General features: G+C 34.4%; 1 protein-coding gene across 2 annotated transcripts in view; it reads right to left on the bottom strand.

Annotated features, from left to right (window-relative positions):
- Positions 1-24,998, bottom strand: part of GRIK2 (glutamate ionotropic receptor kainate type subunit 2) — a 635,255-nt gene that overhangs the window by 329,374 nt on the left and 280,883 nt on the right. For both annotated transcript variants that reach the window (XM_008704998.1, XM_008704999.2), the window contains exons 4-6: positions 16,960-17,141; positions 10,670-10,723; positions 7,378-7,551 (exon numbers count right to left, since the gene is read on the bottom strand). In XM_008704998.1, the coding sequence (XP_008703220.1) occupies positions 7,378-7,551; positions 10,670-10,723; positions 16,960-17,141 (410 nt within the window). The remainder of the gene's footprint in view (positions 1-7,377; positions 7,552-10,669; positions 10,724-16,959; positions 17,142-24,998) is intronic.

The raw sequence follows: 24,998 nt of genomic DNA, 5'->3' as shown, positions 1-24,998 counted from the left end.
TTGTCAGTCCATCCCCTATTTATCAAATACAGAATGTAGATTAGCTCTGTGTATTTTATTCTGAAGATAAACAGTCAAAAAACATGTTTTGTACATTTTAGAAATAGATCCACTCTTTCTTTTTATTTTAGAAATAGCCTATAAAGAGAAAGTACTATGGTTTATAGCAATTGTTAATCTTTCTTAGCCAGAATTTCTGTAGTTCATTATGAAACTTTATCTGAGTAATAATATTTCTTCTTATTTAAATGCCTCAGTGCCATCTCTTACTCTCTGCTTTTAAATAATTTCAAGCACCTGACTTTAACTATTCTGAATTACTATATATTAAATGGGTACATTTATAAATGTCTATTAATTAGCTGATATGCAAAAATTTTATCCCACCTTTTCTCCCCTTGTTTCCTAATCCATTTTCCTCTAATCCAAGATAATGGAACATTATGTCAAACTTGTTGTTAGCCCCCTCTAACCTGATTGCCTGCTCTAGCAAAAGAATCTATTGCTTATTTTCTTAACCACCTTGTATTCCCTTTGTATTGTGCCCTGCACTTACTTTACTTTCATCATCTGTGATTGGTTATATCTATATGTAACTATATAGCCATTAAATATAAAATTTCTGAGGGAAATTGTGAACAGAAATGTATCAATCCATTACAAGCGTCTATTGCATGATCTTAGATCAGTGCTTTACAGGTAAATTTTGCTTTTGAGGGTAGAAGAGGTAAAAAAAAAAAAAAAGTCTCCTGATTCAACCTTCCTTTTTCTAAGTGAAAAGTTTAAAAATTGCCCTAAAAAAATAACATGATTATGAAGGAAATGATTCATTGCAACTGCCATTTTTCATGTCAGGAACAATTACTTAAAATGGAAGTTCCAACTCTTTATCAGCTTTAGATAAATGCTGATTATTTAATTTGTCAATGAGCAAAGGCAATTAAATGGAATGTTGTATGTTAATGAAACAATGGAGGTTGTTAGGTCACCTCAATTATTTATATTCAGATTTAACTTGCAGCCTAGTATACCATGGAAGATTAATAGGTATATAAAGTGAAGGAATATAGTGCCATTCTGTTATTCATGCTACAAACTCTATGTCCTTGTACTCTTTATTAAATCAATCATATACAAATGTAATGAGTTTTGTGCTTATGACTTCATAACATACTCTGAAATATCTTACACAAATACTTCTGTCATATTTGATTATGATATAGACTCCTAAATATTTCTTCTGTGGTAAAGACAAGAATAAAACTAGCAGTTATGTTGACAAATATTGTGAAATGTTATACATTTTTCAGCAAAATACTAAGAAATTATGCAAAACTCCTGGTAAATATATGTTTGTCTCTTACCATCACAAAATAAAATAGAAAACAGGGAATTGTAACAATTTTGAAGGAAGACTTAGGAAACTAAATCAATCAAAGAAACCACAAAATTGGGAAGAAGTCAACAATTAAAGTTTGAATATGATTTTTGTACTACTAAGATGTGCGATGTGACCAGTAAGACACTATCTTCTAATTTGGTCAATTCCCTAAGATCTGTGAGGAAATAGATGTGTTATCTTCATCACCAAATTCTGAGTGCCTGGTATCAAGTCCGGAGTACACGGCACACACACAATTAAAATTGATCAAATAAAAAGTAATTAATTCAACATTTTGCTACTTTTTATATCTTTGGTGTTTTCGTGGGGTATAAGATAAAGTCAACATTTTCAAAATGTCTCTGCTGATTAAAAAGTGGAGAGTTCGTTTGATTCACTGTCTGGCAAAGTCTTATATTCTCTTTTCAATGAAATCGAAGAAAATAGCTCCAGCTAATTAAGAAGACAGTGGCAAGGACAGGCTTGTAGTTCCAGGAGTAAATGAAAGCCTGCCTGGTCATACTTTATTTCTCTGTGATTCTATTTCCTAAAGGTAAATCTTTGTACAGTAGCGGAGTGATCACTAGTGCCCTCTTAGTACATAAGCTAACTCCCTGTCGTGAATTGGGTATACAAAATTTATCTTTGAAGTTAATCAAATGATGAAAGAAATTATAAAATTTCTGGGCTATGGTCTGCTGTTACAGAAAAATAATTTTTAAGAGGACATTGGAACTTAAATACATAAAAACTCATCTCTCATAAACACTTCCACTTTTTTGTAAAGGAGAAGAGAAATTCTTTTTCTAACTCACTAAACTTGCACTAGTTAATCAAAAGTGTTTCTAAGCTTTTGCCTTTTAAGATATTTGCCTAACAAATATTTGACACTAGCCTAATTGCATTTTCCAAATGATTAGATAACTTGACAACAAAGTGTAAGTACATAAATTTAAAAAAAGCTGTCCAGAACATATTTGGGAAAATGAGAGAACCTAGTGATTTGAACACAGACGTAATGTGATTAAAATAAATTAACGCACACATTTATTCAGTCAGACAGTCCCTCCTTCATTATGAACACCCTCATAATGCATTCACTTTGCACCAGGCACTTAACTAGGTACAGGGCCTTCAAGGATGATGAAACCTAGGTCTTGCCTCCAGAGAGCTACAGTGTTTTGGAAAAGAGACGTGAAAACAAAACTACCAGTGTTAAACTTTAACACGCAGTTAAACAAAACGTGCACAAATGAAAGAGCACACAGGTAAAATCACAAAAAAGGTAACAGATGACCTGAAAATTAGAGCACAAGTGGGAATATGCCAGGCATTTCAGGCAGTGGAAACAGCCTGCACTGAAATGAGGAGGACACAGCACTGTGGTGAGATGGGTGGCTTCAAAGAGCAGGCAGCCGGCAAATAGGAGGCTAGACAAGCAGGAGAAGCCAGATCATGGACAGCCTTGTAGGCTTGGCAAGTGGATACAAATTTTATCCAGTAAATGACAAGGAGTCATTAGCAATGTTCACATAGAAAGAAGGTAACCATAGAGGAGGGATGTTAGGAGTGGAACTTCAAGAAGGAGACTATTACAACAGCCAGAGCAGAGATCATGGGGTCCTTAACTAAAGCGTGGGTCTGGGGGTGAAAGAGAATGTAGTGAAGAAAAATACTGAGCCAATAGACTTGAAAGTGTGTGATGACTGACTGATGGATGTGAAGAGAGGGGGAAGGAAATGGAGACAGCAATTGGCATCCAGAGTTTATATTTCCAAAATAGCAACCTCCCTGTAGACATCCAAATAATATAGCCAACCACCACAGTCATTATCGACTTGTGTTTTAAATTTACCTATCAAGGAATACGTGTGGTATTACATATCGATATAAGAAAAAATGGTACTTTTAAACTACCAGATAAAGTACAGGTCCATTAGTATTAATATGCATGGGCATAATGGAGGAACTGGGAAAGATTTCTAGGACATAGCTAGATTGCTTAAAACTGACCTTGAGGTATTTCTACTGGATTTCGTTCTCTTGAATTGAGATGATTGCAAACTCGATATATCAATAATAAATACAACCATTGTCAGCTCTGATGGATTCAAAAAAGTGAATCCCTCCCCTTGGGAACTGTGCCTGGAAAAGGCAGACATCTGGGCAGAAGACTAGGAGCTATGTCATCTGATCATGCAGTAAAGAACAATGGTAATATCCACTTAGGGGACTTCCATACTCCCAGGAGCATGGAAACATATATATGCTTATACTCAGCAGATAATGCACAGTAATAAAAGGGTTTTATAGTAAGGGCTTGTGTCTGGGGAGGAGTCTAGCACACTGACTGGATAGCAGTGCACAGGCACTGGGGAAAGCGTGAGAAAGGTGACGTCGTGAGTTAGAAAAAAAACCCTTATTTGTGAAGGAAGGGGGTTGGGCTTTTTTAACTTCCTCCTTAAAGAGATTGGGCTTGGATGTACTGTGCAACTTGGTCTCTTGGTTGGATTTATGCCAAATGGAGATAAAAATTTTACTGAGCTAATATCATTAATATATTTATTATGATGACCCCAAACCATAGAAGAAACCACAAGTACAGAAGAAATGGTCTTGTATTCAATAGTCATTTAGCAGACAAACACTTAACCCAGGGGTCAGTTAAGATGCTAACTCAACCAGAAAAATTCTTATGTATCCAATTCATTGTTTCCTTTTATAGCTCAACATGAAGGAAGAATGTGAAAGTCTAAGCACTATGATCTTACATACTGACAAATGACTATGATACTGATAATAATAGGTCTTGCTCCAAGCACCAGAGACTTTGCTGATAATCCCATTTCTTTATGGGACCATCGGGAGAAAAAAGAACAAGAGATATATAAACACTGAGATCTCATGAATTCACTGAAGGAACTGTTGCCAACACTACAATGCCAGGCTATAATTCTTTTCTTTTTAACTAGACTCCTCTTAACTTCCTGACTCCATTCATGGTGGAAATAACCTATTAATTCCTTTTCTTAAACATTTAATGACTGGGAAAATGCTTACAATATGATCTTAAATGAAAAAGAAAAATAATACTCATGCAAGGCATAAATATGGCAACATTTTTATACAAATCCTATGTTGGTTTTATTTTTATAATAATCATGTGCTATTTTATAATTAAGAATTAATGGTTTATAATGAAAATACTTTCCATATAATATTTTCTCTCATTATATAATATTATATAATGAGAAGATTTTGAAAGATATTATCATTTTCCAAAAGAAAAAATTTTAAAAGTGATCAATCTGTATCCATTTTTAAGACATTTTTATTTTAACAGCAAACTTCATGTCTACTTCCAAAATAGTTTGTGTTCCATGCTCTATTAAATAAATAAAATAAATAGCCAGTACACATTTTTAGATAAGAAATATTATTTGAAAAGTGCTCATACAAGTAAATTTATCTTCAGCTCATTTATTTTAAAAATGTTTTCACTTTATCTCATCTCGAGTTTTCTGGTGAAATCTTTATATTTTGCAGTAACTTAAAAATATACAAATGAAGAGGTAATTATCTCTTATATGTGAATATTTTCATTTTTTAAATTTAATATGCCGCTTGGAAAGCACTTCATGCCTGTAACAAAGGTAAGAGTGTTGGCATTGAATATTCTTCTAAGATTTCAAAATCTGTTCTATACACAATGCACAGAATTTTCAATAAATAGGCTAATTTTCTCATTTTCTTATCAGTGCATTTTTATTCCATCACTCATCCACTCCTACTAAATCACCTGCCAGTTCAGAAGGACAGAATTGAGGAGGAACGGACTCATGGCTAGGAAACAAAACAAAACAAAACCCAAGCCTGTGTTCCTCCTAACACCTGGTCTTTTTGTTCCATCTTCTGAAGGTTAATTCCCTTTAAGAGCCCTCCCTAGACAAGAAATTAATAACCTCTGCTTTGTACCTATCTGTCTTTCAATAGTCTCTATAAGCTACTTAGAAGTTATTCAGCACTTTGTTTCAGGGGATGACATGTAGCGTCATATAGGGAATCGTATAGAAATGCAGAGAATACCTAAGTAAAGTTGTATAATTTTTGTGGTTTTGATATATAAAGGAGAACGGTAATCCTTGGACACATTAGTAGAAGTCTTAGAGTTAAGTGCTAAGTAAAAGTGTTAATATTGTCATGAAACCTATTGATTTACTTCTCTTAAAATCATTCAAAAATGGTTTTAGAGTAACAAATAATAAGATATTTATCCTGAAATTAAAGAATGATAAAGACAGCTAGAAAACATATATTGAAAAAGTATATATACATGATTAAAATAATAATGAATAGTACATATTTTATTTTAGAAAATAACATTTCCTTATAAAGTTCCAAAAGTTTAATTCAACATCTTCACAATGAGTATAAAGCATAATATTTGTAATTTTTTAAGGTCGCATTTTATTTTTAATCTGGATATACTTTAGAGAAAAAAATCTTTATTTTAAAGTTATTTAGTTATTTTCCTCCCAATAAAGTTTCTCAAATATATCTTAGGTTAATACCAAAATACTAGAACTAGTCAACAATCTATTTTTATACAAAAGAATAAAATTTCCCTCATATTATATCTTTTAAAAAAATTCATGTGGGTATAAGACATTCTCAAATTCTAGGAGGTTGTTTTCTCACTAAAAGAAAACAAATGTCTTTTTTTTTTTTCCATCAGAAGTTTGGTACCACCAAGGCAACTATGATTTCAGTCTCTATGAAGATACTCAATTTGTATGACTGAATCTATTTTTAAGGAAAAAATAATGGAACTTTTCCTTTATTTTGTTACAACACTAAAAACACACTTTGAATCTCTATTGCAGTAACTAATGGAAAAATTATTATCATAATAGAAAAAGCTTTCCACACATCAGGATAGAGATTGTAATGCTTATAAAATTTCCATTTAGACAGACACTTAATAAAAGCAGGTTGTAATGACCTAGGAAATGTAAATATTGCCAAAATGCTTAGCTAGTTCCTAAAATGTAGCAATAATTTGGTGTATAGAAAACAGATTTAATGAGAATCTATCAGACATTTATAATTTGCTTAAATAGTATGGTATAAAAACAGTATAGTATAAACCTACCTGGTCTTACAAGGTGGCTAGTACCTACATTTGGCTATTGAGCACTTGAAATGTGACTAGTCTGAATTAATATGTATGGTGTCAAAGACAACTTTCAAAGACTTAGTAGCAAAAAGAAAATGCAAAATATCTGTCATAATTTTTATATTAACTGTTCAAATAATAGTAGTTTTAATATAATCAGTTAAGTAAAATAATATTTATTTTTACTTGTTTTTTGTTTTACATTTTTTAACAAACATGTCAGAAAATTTTAAATTTTATATGTGTCTTCCATTAGGTTTTCATTGGCAGCAGTGGTATAAACAGCTAAACTTATACCAGAATGTACCCTCTTTTATAGTTTCTGCATTAATCCAGTTTCTACGTTTAAACAAGGACTTGAAAGTAACAAGTGTGATTATTGGTTAGTCTTAAGCCTTAAAGAGTGAATAACTCAAAGGAGATTTTTGTGTGATGTAGGTCATCCATATGACATCACAAACCAACAGTATAAAGAATAATTGTGTATCGATAGTTAAGATCAAAAGTATAACTATCAGGTTAACGTCTTCTTCTCAGGCTCTAATTTATCCTAATATGGCACTCATTAATCTTAGAGAAATCCCTACATTGTAGTATTCTAGCAATAGTTGTAATGTCTTTTGAGATACTTGTATAAAAGTACAAATTTGCCACATAAAATTAATTTAGGAAATCGTTAGTAGAATTATTTGCAATAGTAGTTCTGATATCATGCCTTTAATGTCAAACAGTTAAACCCAAGTTTGTATACGGAAGATTTAACAATTTATGCAAAATTACTTAGAAACACACAAACTAATCTGTAAGTGGGAATTCATACCGTCATAAATCCATCCAGCAAACCTGAATCGGGTTTTGGTGGAGCTTGCAACCGTTCCATCGACCACTTTTCAATGATGGAGGAGACTTGTGTATTTTCTGTATTTAATATTCTGAACCCTGTCATGTTAACACCACTGTATCGGTAGGGCTCTACATCAAGAGCAAAGAGATCCTGAAAGACAAATTTCTTTGTGTTGGTATCAATAGAGTATATTCACAGACACGTATAATTAAAATAGTCAATTATTCTTACTTCCCTTAGAATAGTTAACATGATTGTTTCTCAAATGATGTTAAACATCACAAACACCAAGATTCAAATAGACTATTTTTATGTTTTTCCAATGCAAACATGCATATTCTAGATAAATATGCATGTACATATCATATTCTAATTATACCAATGGAGCAACAGGCTTTTCTGTAACCTACATTTAAGATTTGCATAAGCTTTCTTCTCCATGTTAAGGATAGCTTGCCCTTAAATTTTATGCATTATGTTTTTTTGTTTCTTTTTTTTTAACTGACTAGGTTATAAAGTTCATGTAATATGAATATTCTAACTAATGAAAATTATATTAAAGCTGAGGGCAAAAAAACTGGCCTTTTTGGTCATGGAACTCTTGGAGTTCCTTTTTTTAATACCTTACCCAACAAGTTCACCATAGGGAACCCTTTAGATTTTGGTTGTGGGTTCCAGGTGTAGTGAATGCCCTGGCTTTACCTTTCGGTTTTCCCAGGAGAGAGGAGGCCAAAGCATCCAGAGGAGTTGTATGTCACCATAAGCACATGCAGCATGTGGAACCCCTGCCCTCTTTCAAGCTGGCATTAACTAACTCTCAGATCTTACAGACAATATTGGGAACCAGAGCAAAAGTAATGCCATTGGTCCTGTGAGGTCTGTCTTGGATTTATACAGCTACATAAACTACAAAATAGAAGTAAAATTCAGTGGAGAGCAGATGATACTGGTCTGAACTGTGCTCTGTGCTGTGAAAAATATGAGGGAGTTTTAGGTTTTTATTTTCAATATTTGCAGTCTAGCCAAGGTGACACTCACTCACACACACTAAGGGGCAAAAGAGTAGAAGCAATAAGTGCAAGGAGTCAGAAGCAAGACAAATAACTTTCAATTTTTGTAGTCAAGAATAACTTCATAGAGCAGATGGGATCTAAGCTTCCATTAAAGAATGGCCAGGCTTTTGATAGGCAAAAGGAAGAAGGATGTCACTCAAAGTGTCAGTAAAGGCACAAAAATTAGAAAACATAAAACTTATTCAGGAGACTGAGCTAGATCAGTTTTGCTGTAAAAGAGGATTGATGAAGGAGAATAGCATCAAAAAAAATAGGAAAGTTAGCTTAAAATCAAACTAAAAACAAGGCCTTTAATTATAGGCTAATGAGTTCTATATATCCTAAACTATTTAAAATTTTTTTCTTATTAAGAGATACTTTTGATTCCTCTAAAATCTTATGATTATGGTGGAACTGAGTTGTAACTGCATTGAAATATAATTTGCTGATGAGTAAAGGCTTCCAATCCCACCCCTCCAGCCTATCACTAAGTTTCTTACAGGCTGTAAAAAGTGACCTGGTAGGAAGTAATACCTCTATTAGAGTGAAGGTAGTATACCCGTAAAATACAAACTACTGTGTGAAGAATCTCTATTGGAGGAGAGTTGTTATTACAGGAAGCTACTGTAATTTGTAATTACTACAATTACTGTAGTAATTTGATCTGGTAGCTTTAAGACTCCTAAAATCAAGGAGACCAATCAGAATACGTCTGAGTTAACAGAAAGCATTGGTTAGACTGGTCATTGTGGGAATGGAGATGCATGCTAGAGACAGTATGGAGGAAAAAACAGTCGAATTTTGGTGATGATGTAGGAGTTAGACAATGGAAGCTTTGAAGGAAGTCAGAGAGGGGTCAATTTAGAGGACAATACATTAAGGTTTAAATAATTTGAAATTAATATGACAACAGTTAGACTTGTTCTGTAATGTAGCAGTATATAACAACTCAAAGGGACATTTAGATTTCATTTCAATGAAGGTAATAATTGAAGCTCTAAATACATACCGGTTCTGAAGAAAATCACTGAAGTGGAAAAAGGAAAATAGAGTGAAGCCTCAAACTTGGAGATATTCTCATACTTGGGTCAACAAGGCAATAAAGGGGAACAGAATATGCCACCCCCAATTATACCACTTGAGCATGTGGATTACTTTGATCTGAAGGCAATCAAGACCCAGTAAACTCGAAAAATTTAATGTCTGCCTTAACTACCTAAAAGAATTTATGTAGGGGGCCAGTACCAGAAAAAAAAAAGCTATTACTAGAGATAACTTTTTTATCTGAAAGATCTTTCTGCATGGCAGGGCAAACTTCTAATTAACAAATATCTGCTCTTCTTATCGGTTTGTGAATTACCCTCCTCCCCTTTGAAGCCCCAGTCCCTCATCCCATTCCTTAGCTCAATTACGTGACCTGACCTTGAGTCTCATATCTTTGGGGCGCCTTACATATGAAATTAAATTTGTTTTTTTCTCCCATTAATCTGTTTTATGTCAATTTAATTATTAGACCAGCCAAAGAACCTAGAAGGGAAGAAGGACAAATTTTCTACCCCTACAGCAGGGAAAAATTAATGACAGAGACAGACAGTCGTTTCACAGAAGGAAAATCAGGATAACATATTAGTAAAGAAATAGAACTAAGAGTAAGTAGGTTTGACAAGGGTAAGGTCATATTTTCATGCATATTTAAGAAAAAACTGCGTGGAGGGTATGTAAAGACAAACGATAAAGGTAACATTCAATTTGCTAATTTTAAATTAAGTCAGACTGACTTTTAAAAATCCAACTAAACATAGGCAAAAACAGGATAGAAAATTTAGTCTACTGAAAGAGCAGTTTCAATGAATCTGTTTTTTTGTAAAGTAAATAGAACTGAGATAACAACAAAAAAATGTGTGCTTTTCTAAAACACTGATTTCTCAGCAAACTAATTTTAAAATCTATTATGTTCTGAAAGTTCTTTAAAGTAACATATAAATAAGATATATTTTGAATTGATATCTGAAATAATATTATTTCAAAATCATCAGCTTCCCACCAAAAATTATTCCCCATGAGGATCAATTCCTCTTGAGTTTTATCGAAATAAAATAAATGACAACTACAAAGGTGCTAGTCATTATTTCTCACTCAAAAACCCATTTTCCATACTGAAAAGTCATAATAATAAAATTTAGAGCATTAACTTTATGCTTTAATAAGTTACTTACCAGAGTGGTAAAGATATAATGATAATATTCTGTCATCATTCCCATAGCTAATGCCTAGGAAGTAAAAAATAAAAAAAAAATTAATATTTAAGGTACACATTATGAAATATGTCAATAATAAAATAGTAGGATGTAATGAAGAATCTGAGTATAATATTCAGGTCAAACTAAATCTTTTCGCCATAGTTAAGGAAGATTAGTGGTTACTGAAGGAATTTCTGAACCAATTTTCTTGATAGAAAAGCCATTAGTTAAAAGTTTCCAATTGTAAAGGCTATGGCTTTACATATTAAAGGAGGCGTTAAATTTGACACAAACCTGAAATTAGCACATCTTAGTTCATTATATTTGTAATGTCTCTACTACAAATACCCTAATGAGGAACGCCATTTGGACGGATCACTTTTATTCAATTAGGAAAAAAAGGCTATAAAGTCCAATGCCAGTAGGAATTTTTTTTAGCACTTTAGAGACTTTCCTTAGCATTGATGAAGCAACTGTAAATCACCACTGTTATTCCAAAAGTACAAAGAAATGTTTTTTACTTTTACTAATAGACCAGTTGCAAATTACTATTTTATTTCATACTTCTACAGTCCTTGTCAATTTTAGACTATCAGTCTTAAATTATGGACTTTCGGATTAGAACTTCCAGTCACAGAACTGTCAATTTTTCCTCTGAAAATGAGAACACTTTTGAAATAGCTGTTTATCAATGAACAGTAGTTGGTGATGATAATTGAAAAATGATGCATTTTTGAGCTGAATGAAGAGCTCTTAGTAGGAAACGAGTATTCTCAGGTGCACCTAATACTCTTCCATAAAACACTAACTACACAAATTCATTTGCTAAATAGCTGCCCCAGCTCTACCCTATGTATCCTGTGCTCACAGGTAGGTGTTAACCAATTAGCTAAGATAAAATCTGGGTATCTAGAAGTGAGTTGTTCAGTTAAGAAAGAATAGCTATTTGTGAAAATTTTTGGAACATATAAAATATACTTTTAAAAGGGAGGAACATTTGTTAATAAAAGGCAGCAGCAAAGAATTAAACAGAAAAAAGGAATTTAGAAATTGTGACATTGGGATTTAGAATAAGAATACATATTTGGTCTTCCTTGGTGAACTGCCCCCCGGCCCCAACACACGCACAGTGGTATTGCGTGCATATTATCAAATTACATTTCCTGAATGGACAAAGATTGTATGAGCCAGTAACACTCTGATGAAGTCTGAATCCTAAAATAAGAGAAAATTTCTCTTATTAGATAAAGGTTTATAAGATTATCTTTGTAGAAGGTATTCTTTGTTTCTGATGGATATGCACCAAAGGTTTCTCAACTCCAGCACTGTGCAATGACAGCTCAGCATTATCCTTGTCAATAGTTTTTATTTTATCAACTCAACAGGTATAGAGATACAAAGATAACTGAAAGAAACAGTGATTCAGATGTACAACTATAAACAGCACACAATGCCTAAAATGTGTTAAGTACTAGTCTAAGCATATTGCATATTTTAATCAGTTTAAGCCTTGTAGAGGCTGAAGGGAAGCAGACCCAAGATGGGTCACTTTGGCATGAACAATATTCTGAGCTGAAGGCAACGGAAATCCTCTGGGCTCAAGAGAAACTTTTGCCCCTCCCTTAATTACATAGAAAAACCTAAATTGGGGATCTTTCCCAGAATAAGGGTTATTAGCAGAGATAAATTTTATCTGAGTGATCCATCAGAATGGCAGGACAAACTTCTAATTACCAAACATCTGCTCTTCTTCTCGCCCTATAAATTGCATTTTTTCCTCTGAAGTCCCTCTTCTCCTTAGCTCCGCATGACATACATAACTCATTTTGCCAGACTGTCTTTGGAATTTCCATGTCCGTGTGGATTCCCTACATGTATGATATTAAATTTGTTTTTCTCCTGTTAATCTCTCTCATGTCAATTTGATTCTTAGTCCAGCTAGAAGGGCCCTTGAAGGGGAAGGAATTCTTGCTTCCTGACAGCCTCGTTAAAAACCTTATGAGGTAGGTCCTATTATTACACTTATTTTATAGGTAGGAAAGTAGGACAGAATAAGAATGAATAAACCGGCCAACAAATTGAGATAGTGGATAAACCTGAACTCTAGGTCTCTAACTCTTGAAGTTTGGACATAATATGCCATTTTATAAAATGGCATATTTTATATTCCCAAAGATGTAGATCCATTATAGGATCTATATAATCTTTAAAATTTTTGCCTGTTTTTTTCCTTGATAGTTTGAAAACCTCAAGCATCTCAAGCCAGTACTGAAAATTGTGTTGTGGAGGGAAGAATGGAAGGGGTTAAGGAGATGGTGGTAGGGAGAGTGGTTTGCTTCTGACATGGGTGTTCTGCACTAGCCACAGGTCTCTTCTTCAACACCTCGAAAAGAAATCTGTAGGGGTAACTGAGGACTGCTTATGCCTTTCATTGACCTTCTTCAGCCTCTGATTCTGAAAATAAGAATCAATTATGGACTAGGATATGTGCTCAAAATAGAAAAGGGTAGTTATTTTTGATCGAGTACCTACACTGTAACATCAACAAAAATAGACAACAGGGATACTCCATTGAAAGATAAATTAATAATTTCCAGTGCGATTGAAAAAGAACTTTGTAGAATTTAGACAACAGGCTTGAGCAATGGAAACCTGATGAAGGCAAAGGGGCCCACAGTAATGATTACCAGGATGAATACAGATAGCCCCAACAGGCAACTCACCTCAAGATATCCATAGGCCCTAACTGACCAATGGGATCCTTACAACTAGGCACAGTTACCAACAAAGGGAAAATTCCATACGTTGCCATACCTCCTCACCTTCCTTCTTTAAAAATAGCTTCCACCCACTGCCTCGTAGCAAACAGCCTCTCTTTTGCTGTTCTGCCCACCACTCCCTTATGGTATATTCAATAAACTTCTGTCTCCTTTGTTCTGGCTTACGTGAATTATTTTCACTGCCCACCCCCACCCCCGCCACTGGCTTCCAACCAGTTGTTGCCCCACATTTGGGGCTCTCATCCCATCTGGAGAGACACCACATTTAAACACTACAAGCTTGTTCTGGATGTTTTTTAAATTATAACATTTATGTCTTACCACTGTTTTTAAATGAACTGTATGCACACTCCAAACCACATTAATAATAAAATTAATATCTTCTTGTGTATAAATAATATGAGAGTAGTCACAATAGAAAAATTGGATATACAATAGAAAAATCAGTTGTACTGTATTATCCCTCCTGGAAAGAAACACCACAAATTCATTTTTCCAAATTCAAAATCTTATTAGAAATTCCCAATATTTAATTAGTGTAGTGTTAACAATAGCATATGACAAACTAACACATCTAGGCATATAATTTGCAGTTATCCTTCAGGTTATATCCAGAAGTTATATTGCTCAAAGCTAACAACTGAAGAGATGAACTTCATACATATTTCTTAAACTTTAATTTAATTTTCTTCTTGCTGCTGTGGGAGTTTATTTGAATCTGATTTTACATTTTTCCAATATAAAAATTTTGATTTCACCCTCTCTAATCCAGACTTTCAAGGTCTTAATAATACTTTTTCTCTGTGATAGAATGACCTTGTGAGGTTTAATTGCAGATCATCTTGACCCTGCCATAGGGAATTCTCTGACAAATTTGGGTGGAGGAGGAATCTTTTGTTATTAAGGCATGTATACCAATTAGTACAAAGAGCCAGTCCCAAGCTTCACTCACTTTCAAAGCTTTCAGGGAAGAAAACTTCAAATTCTCTTTTGTTCAATATTTAGGAAAAGCTCACTTAGTTTAAATAAATAAAACAATGAAACAAATAAGGCTAACCTGATAAACCGATCCATATTTCTGGATACTTCTAATATTCGTTCTTAGATTAAGCCAGACAAGCTGAAAGCCCATCTATGCCTGCTCTCCAAGTCTTATACCATCTCTTTGGACTTCTGTCATTAACCGATGTTGAGAAATCTCAGAAAAATTTCATAAATCATAAAATAGAGTCCTATTAAATGGACTGCTTCATTTATAAGAAGGAAGCTATTTGCTTTCTTCTTGGATTGGTTTCTAGAATAACTGAGATCCATATGTGGAACAAATACCATATATGTGGTTTGTTAGTGTTACAGAATCTAAAAACATACATTCTGTGTAATAATGTTACTCTGAATTCATCTTAACTATCATATTATCATGTTACCTTTGCTCTGATTGTTCATCCACTAATCTTACTAAAATTATTAACTTTTTCTGTTGTATTTATTTTATGTTTTTTTAAGATTATTTATTTATTTATTTGAGAGAGAGAGAGAAAGAGCGTGTGCAGAGGGAAAGGGAGAAGCAGGCTCCCCAGTGAGCAGGGAGCCTGACTCTAGGCAGGGCTCCATCCCAGGACCCAGAGATCATGACCTGAGCTGAAGGGAGATGCTTAACCGACTGAGCCACCTAGGCGCCCCTGTATATATTTTAAATATTATCTTAATTGTGTTTTCATTTTGCAGAGTAGTTTACATATAAGAAAACAATTATAAAATAATGGATATATCAAATAGAAGGCAGAATGGCAATTCTATTATTAAGGTTGATGGGTACTATAACCTCTCAGATATGCAAAATAAGTCAGTTACTCTAGAGACAAGACAACTGATCATTTACATACTTGCTGGAAGCCTAGAGAAAACCTACCAAAGCTCTGTCCCTGACAAATTGCAGAGTGTTACTCACTCTGGGCATAAAGGATAGCTCTCCTTTCCAAGCCTATATATTTTAAATATGAGCAAGAATTGTTTTTGGTATATATGAAAAACAAATCCGTATTCTAGATTTCACTACTTACTTTATTGATTCATTTTATCCACTACCAAAAAAACCCAAGAAACAAAAACACACCCAAATTTCATATGCTTTACTACCCAAATATAACACTAGAGCAATTTTCCAAATCCAATTAAAGATTTTACTGTAATGAAACCAACATTCATAGTGGAAGATTAGACAAACATCTGCTTAATAAACTAACCATGTTATAACAGGCATTTACTGTTGATAGTTATATTTTATGGGATATAATTTGACATCTGAATCTGCATAATTCTCCAGTAGAGATATTTTATCTTATACATGAGAGGTTTTAGGACAGTTGACTAATCCCAAGCCACTGTGATATCAGCCAGTATGTATAAAAGAACTTAAAAAACAAAGTCCAAAAGACTTGAGTCCAAATCTAGACTTTATTGCATAGTAAGTATATGGGCTCATACTAGCCATTTAACCCCCAACATCCATGTCTTGCCTCATCTGTAATATATAGGAGAATAATAATTGCTGCTTTGCAGTGTGCTGTTAGGTTGGAACAGTGCAGAAGCAACATTAAAAGATTTCACTGCTATGAATTATTTCCTTTGATCGATTTAGTATTATCTTTTGAGTCAGACAATGCTTTATTCTGAAATGAATACTTAACATCACTAAGTGAAATATGAATCTCTCTGTTTTTCTTGCTTTTGGTCATTGATCAAGTTACTCAATCTTTCGAAGACTGTTTCCTCAACTCTGAAGTGGAGATAGTCTCTACTTCGTGGGATCACAGCCATGATTAAATAAGATCTAATGTGTAAGGCATCTCCTAGAAGATGCCAGCTAAATAGCAAATCTTTTTTCTCTTTTTTCAATGGGTTGATTGTAATAGTTGAGATGCTCAATCATTGACTCTCAGTTTATTCCTTCATTTCAGTACAAAATAGAAATATCTACCTCAATAACCAACATTCATGAGAGCAAACAGCTTTGTAGCCACTTGAAAGTAACCTCAGAACTTCAAACAATGTGTTCTGAAGACCATCAATATTTGCATTACTTTTCCTTTAAGACAATTAATTAAAAGCAAATGTCAGACTTTTTATTAGAAAATTACATCAAGGTGATTTCTCTGACTCATTTTAACTTTGTGAAAATAACACTTTGATTTAAAAAAAAAAAAGGGAGCAACCGAGGGTCTCAGTCCATTAGGGGTTGGACTCCAGATTTTGGCTAGGGTCACGATTTCAGGGTCCTGGGATCTAGCTCAGAGTCAGGCTCTGCCCTTAGTGGGGAGGCTGCTTGAGGATTTCTCTCCATCTCCCTCTGCCCCTTCCCCACTCGTGTTCACCATCCCCCTCTCTAAAAAGAAAAACAACCAACCAAACAACAGCAACAAAAAAAACATGCTTTAAATGCAAATGTAATAAAGAAGCCAAGAATTTAAGTAAGTTAAAGATTACCTGTTTCAAAATGCCTGCTGCCATTTCATGGCTACAGTCAAAGATTACATGGAATTCCTTGCCTCTTTTCATTTCCTTTAGTAAGGGTTTTGCATCCTTTGTATCAGCAGGGAGTTGACGGATTTTAAGTCGAAGATTGTACCTTGATGGAGCTTTGATGAGCTCCTGCAAACGAATGAGACCTTTAATGAAACAGGGGGAGAAAAAGAATATTAGAGAAAAAACAGAGTAGGTTTTCCATCTCATCTCTGTATTTCTCTAGATTACTATCTTTCCTGAAGAACTACCTTCATAAATATTAGTGGAATAAATAATAATAAAGTAATATATTTGTAAATAACTAATCTGGAGCTTTCTTTTTGTGAATGTGTGTGTGTGGTGGTGGTGTGTGTGTGTGTGTGTGTGTGTGTGTGTGTTACTTTACTTGGAAACTGTAATAACAGGAATAAAAATATATCTTAAAATGAGTAAAAAATCTGTGTATTAAAATAACATATGATCCAGAGAGTAAAATCTAAATCTAATACTTTTTTTATTCAATTTTTAAATAAATAGACCTTCATACATATAATGGTACACTTCAATATGTTGCAACATAGTTAATAAAAGTAAGATGACTAGTTTTCAGTATTTTCATCCTCAAATGAGATATACAGTTTAAAAAATGTGTAAATTCACAAATATACCTAGTATCTTTTGCTTTTAAAATATTGTTCCACAAAACTTACTTCATCACAAGTTTTTTTTAGAATTTTGCCACTTAAAATTCTATAAATAATGGTTGCATAAATTACACAGTATACTGCAATTGTCTCATTTTGTTTTATAAATTTAAATATTTACTAACTATAGTGAAATAAATATTACATAATTGATATTAAATGTACCCATTAAACACAATTCAATCTAGAGAATTAACATGTCTATAATGAGTACAGATGTTAATGAGCTAAACAAATGTGAAAACAAATATTTGAATTTATAACACCTATAGTAGTTTAACACTGAGCTTATAAAATCCCCCCAAATATGTATAAAAGTCTATATATTTATTTGCATATGGGAATCATTGTTTAACTACTGTTTATAAATAAACCAGAGTATAATTGCAGTAAGGCAATGGCTCCCAAACTTGGAAGGTATGAGAGTAATCTATGCAGCTGCTTATAATCTAAACAGCTGAATCAGAATCAGCAGAGGATATGACTCATGCATGTGTATTTTTAACAATCTTTCCAGGTGACTTTCCTGGTCATCAAAAAGTGAGGCCAATTTCCAAAGATAGGTCTGATTTCAGGTAAGTGTCATATGGTAGTTCACTTTCTGAACCACTTTGGCATAACGATATTATAGTATAGTAACTGTATTATATTAGCTAGTGGTATAAGACAAAATAATTCAAAGAATAAATTCCAACTTCATTGGGAAAAGTGAATCAGAAAACTGTAAATAAAGCTGACTGTAGGAATAAGGGAAAGAAAAGAAGACATCGTTCATTTATTCCCACATCAAACAAATGTTTATTAAATTCTTACCATCGGTCAAGAATTGTTCTAGATATTGGTAATATAATAAAAAGTAAAATAGACAAACTTCCTGCCCATACCATGTTAAAAATATATGGGGGAGGACAGGTAAAGTTTATTAAACAGCAATTATAAATGAAAAATGACAAATAATATTTTGGTGAAGAAAGTGCAATTATCGAGGAAGAATATAGCAGAATCATCGAACTCGGAATGAGAATGCTCAAGAAAATTACTCAGAGGAAGTGACATCTACGTTAATACCCGAATAAAAAGAGTAAGAGTGGAAGGAATAGATAGGAAAACATTTATTTTTTTTTTAATACTGGCAGGGAGGTGAGAGAGCGTGGGCAACGAATCTTAAGAAGCAAGGAAGAAGTAGTGACAAGTATAATTTAAGAGGGCATGGGGCTGCTTAAGAATCCCATGAAAATTATTTTAGAGTTAATGTCTTAAGGGTAGTGGAAAGTGCCCACTTGGAATCCACATATCAAAAGAATCACTCGGATGCCTGGATGGCTTAGTTGGTTAAGCATCCGACTCTTGGTTTCGGTTCAGGTCATGATCTTAGGTCATGATGGAGCCCCATGTTGGGCTCCACACTTGGGATTCCCTCTTTCCCTCTAAGCTCTCCCCACTAACCGCCCCCCCCCACTCCCGCCGCTCTCTAAAAAAAAAAAGAGAAAAGAAAAAAAGGAATCACTCAGATTTTCAGTATAGAGGAGGGAAGAGAAGAGCTAAAACTAGAGGAAGAAAGAGTTGGAAGACAGTTGTAATAAAGCAGGTTAGGAAAGGCCAAGATGTGTGTGCAGGACAAGATGGTAGGCAGAGACAGAAGCAGAGAGAGATTTTTGAGAAAGTACCGACAGTACTTGGTGAGGAAGAGGGGGCTGAGTCAGGGAAGTTTCCCAGGTTTCTGGTTTGGGCAGCTAGGGGGAGACAGTGCTTCCACTGAGCGTGAGATCATGGAAGGATCAGGTCAACTGAGGGTTCAAAGTGAGGGGAGTGATCAGCCCTGTCAAGGGTTGCTAGTTAACAAAGAAGTAATAGTTAACACTTTAAAAAGTGTTTAGTAAATTTAACGACAAAAGTCATTGATGACCTATGCAAGGACAGTTCTACTAGGGTGGTTTGGGTAGACTGTTGTGCCATTACTAGGAATGGGAGGGAGGTAAAAAACAGACCCCCTCAAAACCATGTCCATGTATTTCCATATGTAACTTATCATATCTAATATCCTTGAAGGAAAGTAGCAGCCCCTTCCTAACCCATCATCAACTTGAGCTGAGGAAAAGACAGACAGGACACTTTAGTTTCCTATCTATTAAATGAGTTTCACCCAGATCAGTAGTTCTCAAAGTGTGGTCCACACACCCCTACATTCTTATAGGGGGATCCCTGAAGTCCAACTATTTTCATAATAATACTAAGAGGTAATCTGACTTTTTTGCTTTCATTCTCTCACACATGGGCAATAGAGTGTTCTAGAGGTTACAAGACACAGATGATGTCACAGCAGATTGAATGAAGAAACATGAAAATCCCACTTCTTCCCATTAAATCAAATATTAAAGAAACCTATGAAAATATCTTACAAATGCTTTTAGAGATCTTCGATTATTATTAAGAATGTAAGATGATATAAAAACCAAAACATCTAAGAATTATCAAATTGGATTATCTTTAAACTTTTGCTAGGTCTGAATTTCTATTCTCATAAAATTATTTATATAGATGCAGAATATTCTAATACCAATCTCTGCCAAATAAAGAAAAAGAGAAAGCGATCTTTGGCTTATTTATCTCACAAGATTTTATGCAAGTTAAATATAAATTTGGGGGATTTAGTCTATCATTGTAGAATAGCTTGGGTGTTGGGTTTGAATCTCAGTTCAAAAATGTATGATCTGCATGATTTTGTAAAACATTATCTCTCTCTGCTTTGCCTTCCTCTTCTCTATAAGGTAAAACCATATATGTATTAATATATAGAACACCAAAAAAGGAACTGTCACATATCAGACTCTCAAAAAGTGGCAGTTGTCAATGTTTTTGTTATTTTTGCTAAGATTAGGAAGAATACAGTTATTTTTTTTAAAAAGTGCTGGTTATTAAATCTGTCCTTGGAAGTTATTTTGACACTGATCGCAACTGAAAACCTAACATCAAAATTTTAATCAAAATTTTAAGAGATTAACTCATTACAAAAGAAAAAGGAGCTACATAGTTACAGATTAGTCCAACGGTTTTGAATTGAAAAATCTCAAGTGATTCAAAAAATAGAAATTTTCAAAGGATAAAATCCACAAATAGTATTTGCAGAGTTCACCCTAAGTATAAATACTGCCAAGTATTTTCAGGTCTTTAAAGAGCTCACGCGGATGGTCCATTGAGCCGTCAAGTACAATAAATGTTTACTTATTCTCTTCACACACATATATCCCTGCTGGCATTAATGTAACAGATTTCAGTTTGTCAGCTTCCTTGAGGAATAATATTGAAGAGCTAAAATAGAAAAAAAATTAAAAAATAAAAACAACTGCTGCTAGTAGGAAGTGCCATCTCCTACTTGAGAATTAGAGTAAAAGGTTGCTTTTATTCATTCATTCAACAGATATTTACTGCATGTCTACTATGTGCAAGACATTGTTTCATGGATAAATATAATGATTGGAATCATAGCATTTATTCAGTCTTGAACTGCATAAGATACAGTTTGACTTTGGCACTTTTTTAAAAGATTTTATTAACTTGTCAGAGAGAGAGAGAGCACAAACAGGGGGAGCTGCAGGTAGAGGGAGAAGATGCTCATGGCTGGCCGAGGACTGAGCCACCCAGGTGTCCCGACACTTTTTTTTTTTTTAATACAAAAGTTATTTCTGTAATGCTTTTCACTTTCAGTTTTTGGAATAAAATTGGTTCAGCTTTCCAATCAGAGGAAAGAAATCCAGAGAGCTGTTTGAATACTGAAAGTAGAAGCATGATTTGTAAATTTCGCTTTTCACCATCTCCTGCACCAGGTGCTTAGACTTCTCTCTTGGCTTCCAGGTCTTCATTGCTCTGTCCTGTGAAATTGTTTCTCTTTTTTCCATATTTCCATTCTAGATCCTTTGCCTTCCCCATTATCTAGTAATTACATACAAATCTCTTTGAGTTTTGTTATTTAGAACAACTTGGAAGAATAAGAGAGGGTTGACAAAAAGGAAGATGCATTCAAAATATCCAAAGAATGGATGTTTACCCACCTTATTTAATGAGTTATTTGATGGCATCTTTGCAATTTAATGTATGTGGACTGGGGTTTTATCCAAAGGGAAATGGGCTTAAACAGCAGGAATGCCTAGTCACAATACTGGGTATGTATTTTCTTCTGTGGATCTATATTGATCTTCCTACCTCCCCCAGTATTCCTCTGCAAATTATCTTTCTAAAAAATGCCTATCTCAGAAAAGATTACCTTAATCAAATTTATCATATATACTTAACTATGCATGCTCTGTAAAATAAAATAAGAAAAAGTAAGCTTCTTAAAATAATTGGGGTGGTTTACATGTGGTCATTTCCTATGATTCTTTGGTCAAAATGGAGAAATAAAAGACCCATTTATGAGACAAAATAAAAGGGTGAAATTAATTTTGTTGAAAATGTGGTTAATACAAATAATTTCCAAACAACAGTTTTCAGAAATGTAGTATACTTTAACAAATTTGGCATCCGGTTAAGTTATTTAATGAAAGAGTAGAATTATAACTCCTTAAAACAATCTTTTAATTAAAATGCCCCCTCTTTCCCTAATGTAATTAGTTGATGTAATGATAATAAAAGAGAAACAATCTGCACAGATGGGTTCCTGAAAATCTTCTAACAAAAAAGAGCACCACATTGCAATTATCCCTTTATTTTGGTAGATGAGTAACATTCTATTCCCTTTAATTCTTTCACTGAGAGTACACTTTTTTTAACCTTTTTCTGCTTTCAGATATTTTACAGTAGCTGAAATCAAGGTTTATCTTCAGCTTACAGGGGACAGAGGCCTGAGCTGCTCTTTTCAGAAGGTGCCATCAATTCAGCTTTTAAGGAGAATCCAGAAGGAGCCATTTATGCACACTCCAGCTGGCACTGTCTTCTAAAAAGATCAATCACACTGCCTCTCTGCAGGCCCAGCCTCCCCCAGCCCCAGGAAGGGAGTCCCAAGATTCCTTCTATACCCAGGTATCCACTTCAGCAGCCACACAAACTAGAGTTTTGCCACCTGGCTCACTCATCAGGCCTATTTATCATTTCAGTTAATGTGGTCTTTGTGCAGGGCAGACCTCTCCCCTACCCTCCAAATGCATTGTATAATAAACTATACAAAAATGACTCATCCGCATTCAGTGTTTCATCATCAACCCCATCCCCTTTTCTTTCAGTTGAGAAAAGAGAATTCATTGAGAGACCAAACATTTTTTTTAAGATTATTTATTTATTTATTTGACAGAGAGAGAGACAGCCAGCGAGAGAGGGAACACAAGCAGGGGGAGTGGGAGAGGAAGAAGCAGGCTTCCAGAGGAGAAGCCTGATGTGGGGCTCTATCCCAGGACCCCGGGATCACGCCCTGAGCCAAAGGCAGACGCTTAATGACTGAGCCACCCAGGCGCCCCGAGAGACCAAACATCTTAAGGAGTTATATTTATGAGAATGTTTTATTTGTGCCATAGAGTGTTTTAGACTTTTTTTTTTTTTTCCTGTTTAAAGTAGGCTCCATGTGCAGCATGGAACCCAGTGCGAGGCTTGAACTCATGACCCTGAGCTCAACACCTGAGCCAGATGCTTAACCAACTGAGCCACCCAGGCACCCCCGTGCTACAGAGTGCTTTAAAGAAAACTGAATAAAATATTTATACCAGTTATGGATTTTGCAATCTATCATAATGCTTTAAATATAGACAAAGGAGCTAATCATATTAAGAAGATCAAAAGTGACTTAGACAAGAGAGGTAGATTGCCATTGAAAAAAATTCTGTCTCCAAATTTTTGTCTGCCTTCCTCCCTTTAGGGATGAGGTAGATTTGTTCATCAGTACAGGAAAAATAAAAATAAAGAAAATTGGAGTCTAGAATAAAAAGGAAGAAAAAGGAAGGGAAAATGAGAAGTGGTTTTCATCTTCTTAGAAGAAGGAGACAAAGCTATGTGGAGTAAAATTAGAGGGCTGGTCTCCTGGGAAAATCTTCAAATCCTAAGAATAACCTTACAGAGACAGAATGCCTTCTCTGTTTTTTGAAATCTGCTGTATCTTTAAAGTATGATAGAGCCTAATACATTCAAAATTCAAAACATGTAAAAACACTTTAGCGTGATATATTAGAAACCAAGTAGCAAACGAGTTTTAATATACATGCCAAGGTGAATTGACTATCTGTGGCTCCGTGGAAAACTGTGTAAAAAATGTTTTTGAGACTAGTTCTGTGTTCAGAGGTATGTTTCAATAAGGGATTTGAATCTGAGTGATGGGGTAAGCATAGGGGCATTGTGTATTGGTCATCCTTATATTAAATCTCCTCCTTACCTATTAATGTCATCAAATCCTATCTATGATACTATTTTATTGATGGCAAAGCCTTTCTATGCTTCAGAATGGAAAATAATACAGTGCAGACTATATATTTTAGGTACCATGCTCTTTATGTGAAGGCTAGATCCATGGTTGAATGCTGAACCATGATGCGTTCAAATAAGTAGAATCCAAATAGGAATTCTGACTTTTACAGTCTCCGGAAAACATTTAAAAAGTGTATAAATTGTCGGAAGCAACTCATTAAAATTCTATATTACTTCTTCTTTTCAAACACCCTCAAATTCTGAAAACTTGCTTTGACCACATACACATACATGTGTGCATTGGTGTGTGCACAGACACACAGGCTCACATGCATACACACACACACACACACACACACACACACACACACACAACCACACACCTCCTCTGTTTCTATATCCCTGGGAAATCTTATTTATGTTTGCTCTGACTTCTCCCCACAGGATGATCTGGCCATGGTGTTTCTATTCTTTCTGTTCTGTTTCCATTTCTAAAGTCCATACCACACATATTCATAATACTGATCTAGCAAAGCAGAAGCCTCCTAGGAAGGCCTAAGTGGGGAAAGCATAAACTAGCAGTACCTCAATAACCTTTAGCAGGTCAGTCATGGAGAAATGCTGAGACCTTTCAAACATATATGTAACCTTTTCATAAGTCAACTTTTATGTTGCATCATGATGCCAAATTTCTGAACCGTTGTGGCATGGCAGTCTGCATCAATCCTACCTCATTAACTTTCTACTGAATGACTACAGACAATACTTAAATTTTCCAAATTTTAGTTTTCCCATCTGTAAAAATGTGAGAATAATTATGACCAGACAGAAAAAATCAAATGAGCTAATGCATATAAATCAGTACTGTGCCTGGAACAGATTAACCCTCCTTACTGGCTTCTAGTAATTACTTCTCCCCTGGAACTCAAAAAT

Source organism: Ursus maritimus, unplaced genomic scaffold (genome assembly GCF_017311325.1).
Source record: "Ursus maritimus isolate PB19 unplaced genomic scaffold, ASM1731132v1 scaffold_13, whole genome shotgun sequence".
Lineage (NCBI taxonomy): Eukaryota > Metazoa > Chordata > Mammalia > Carnivora > Ursidae > Ursus > Ursus maritimus.
Note: the sequence above shows the minus strand (reverse complement) of the source record. Positions and strands in the feature narration are given on the sequence as shown.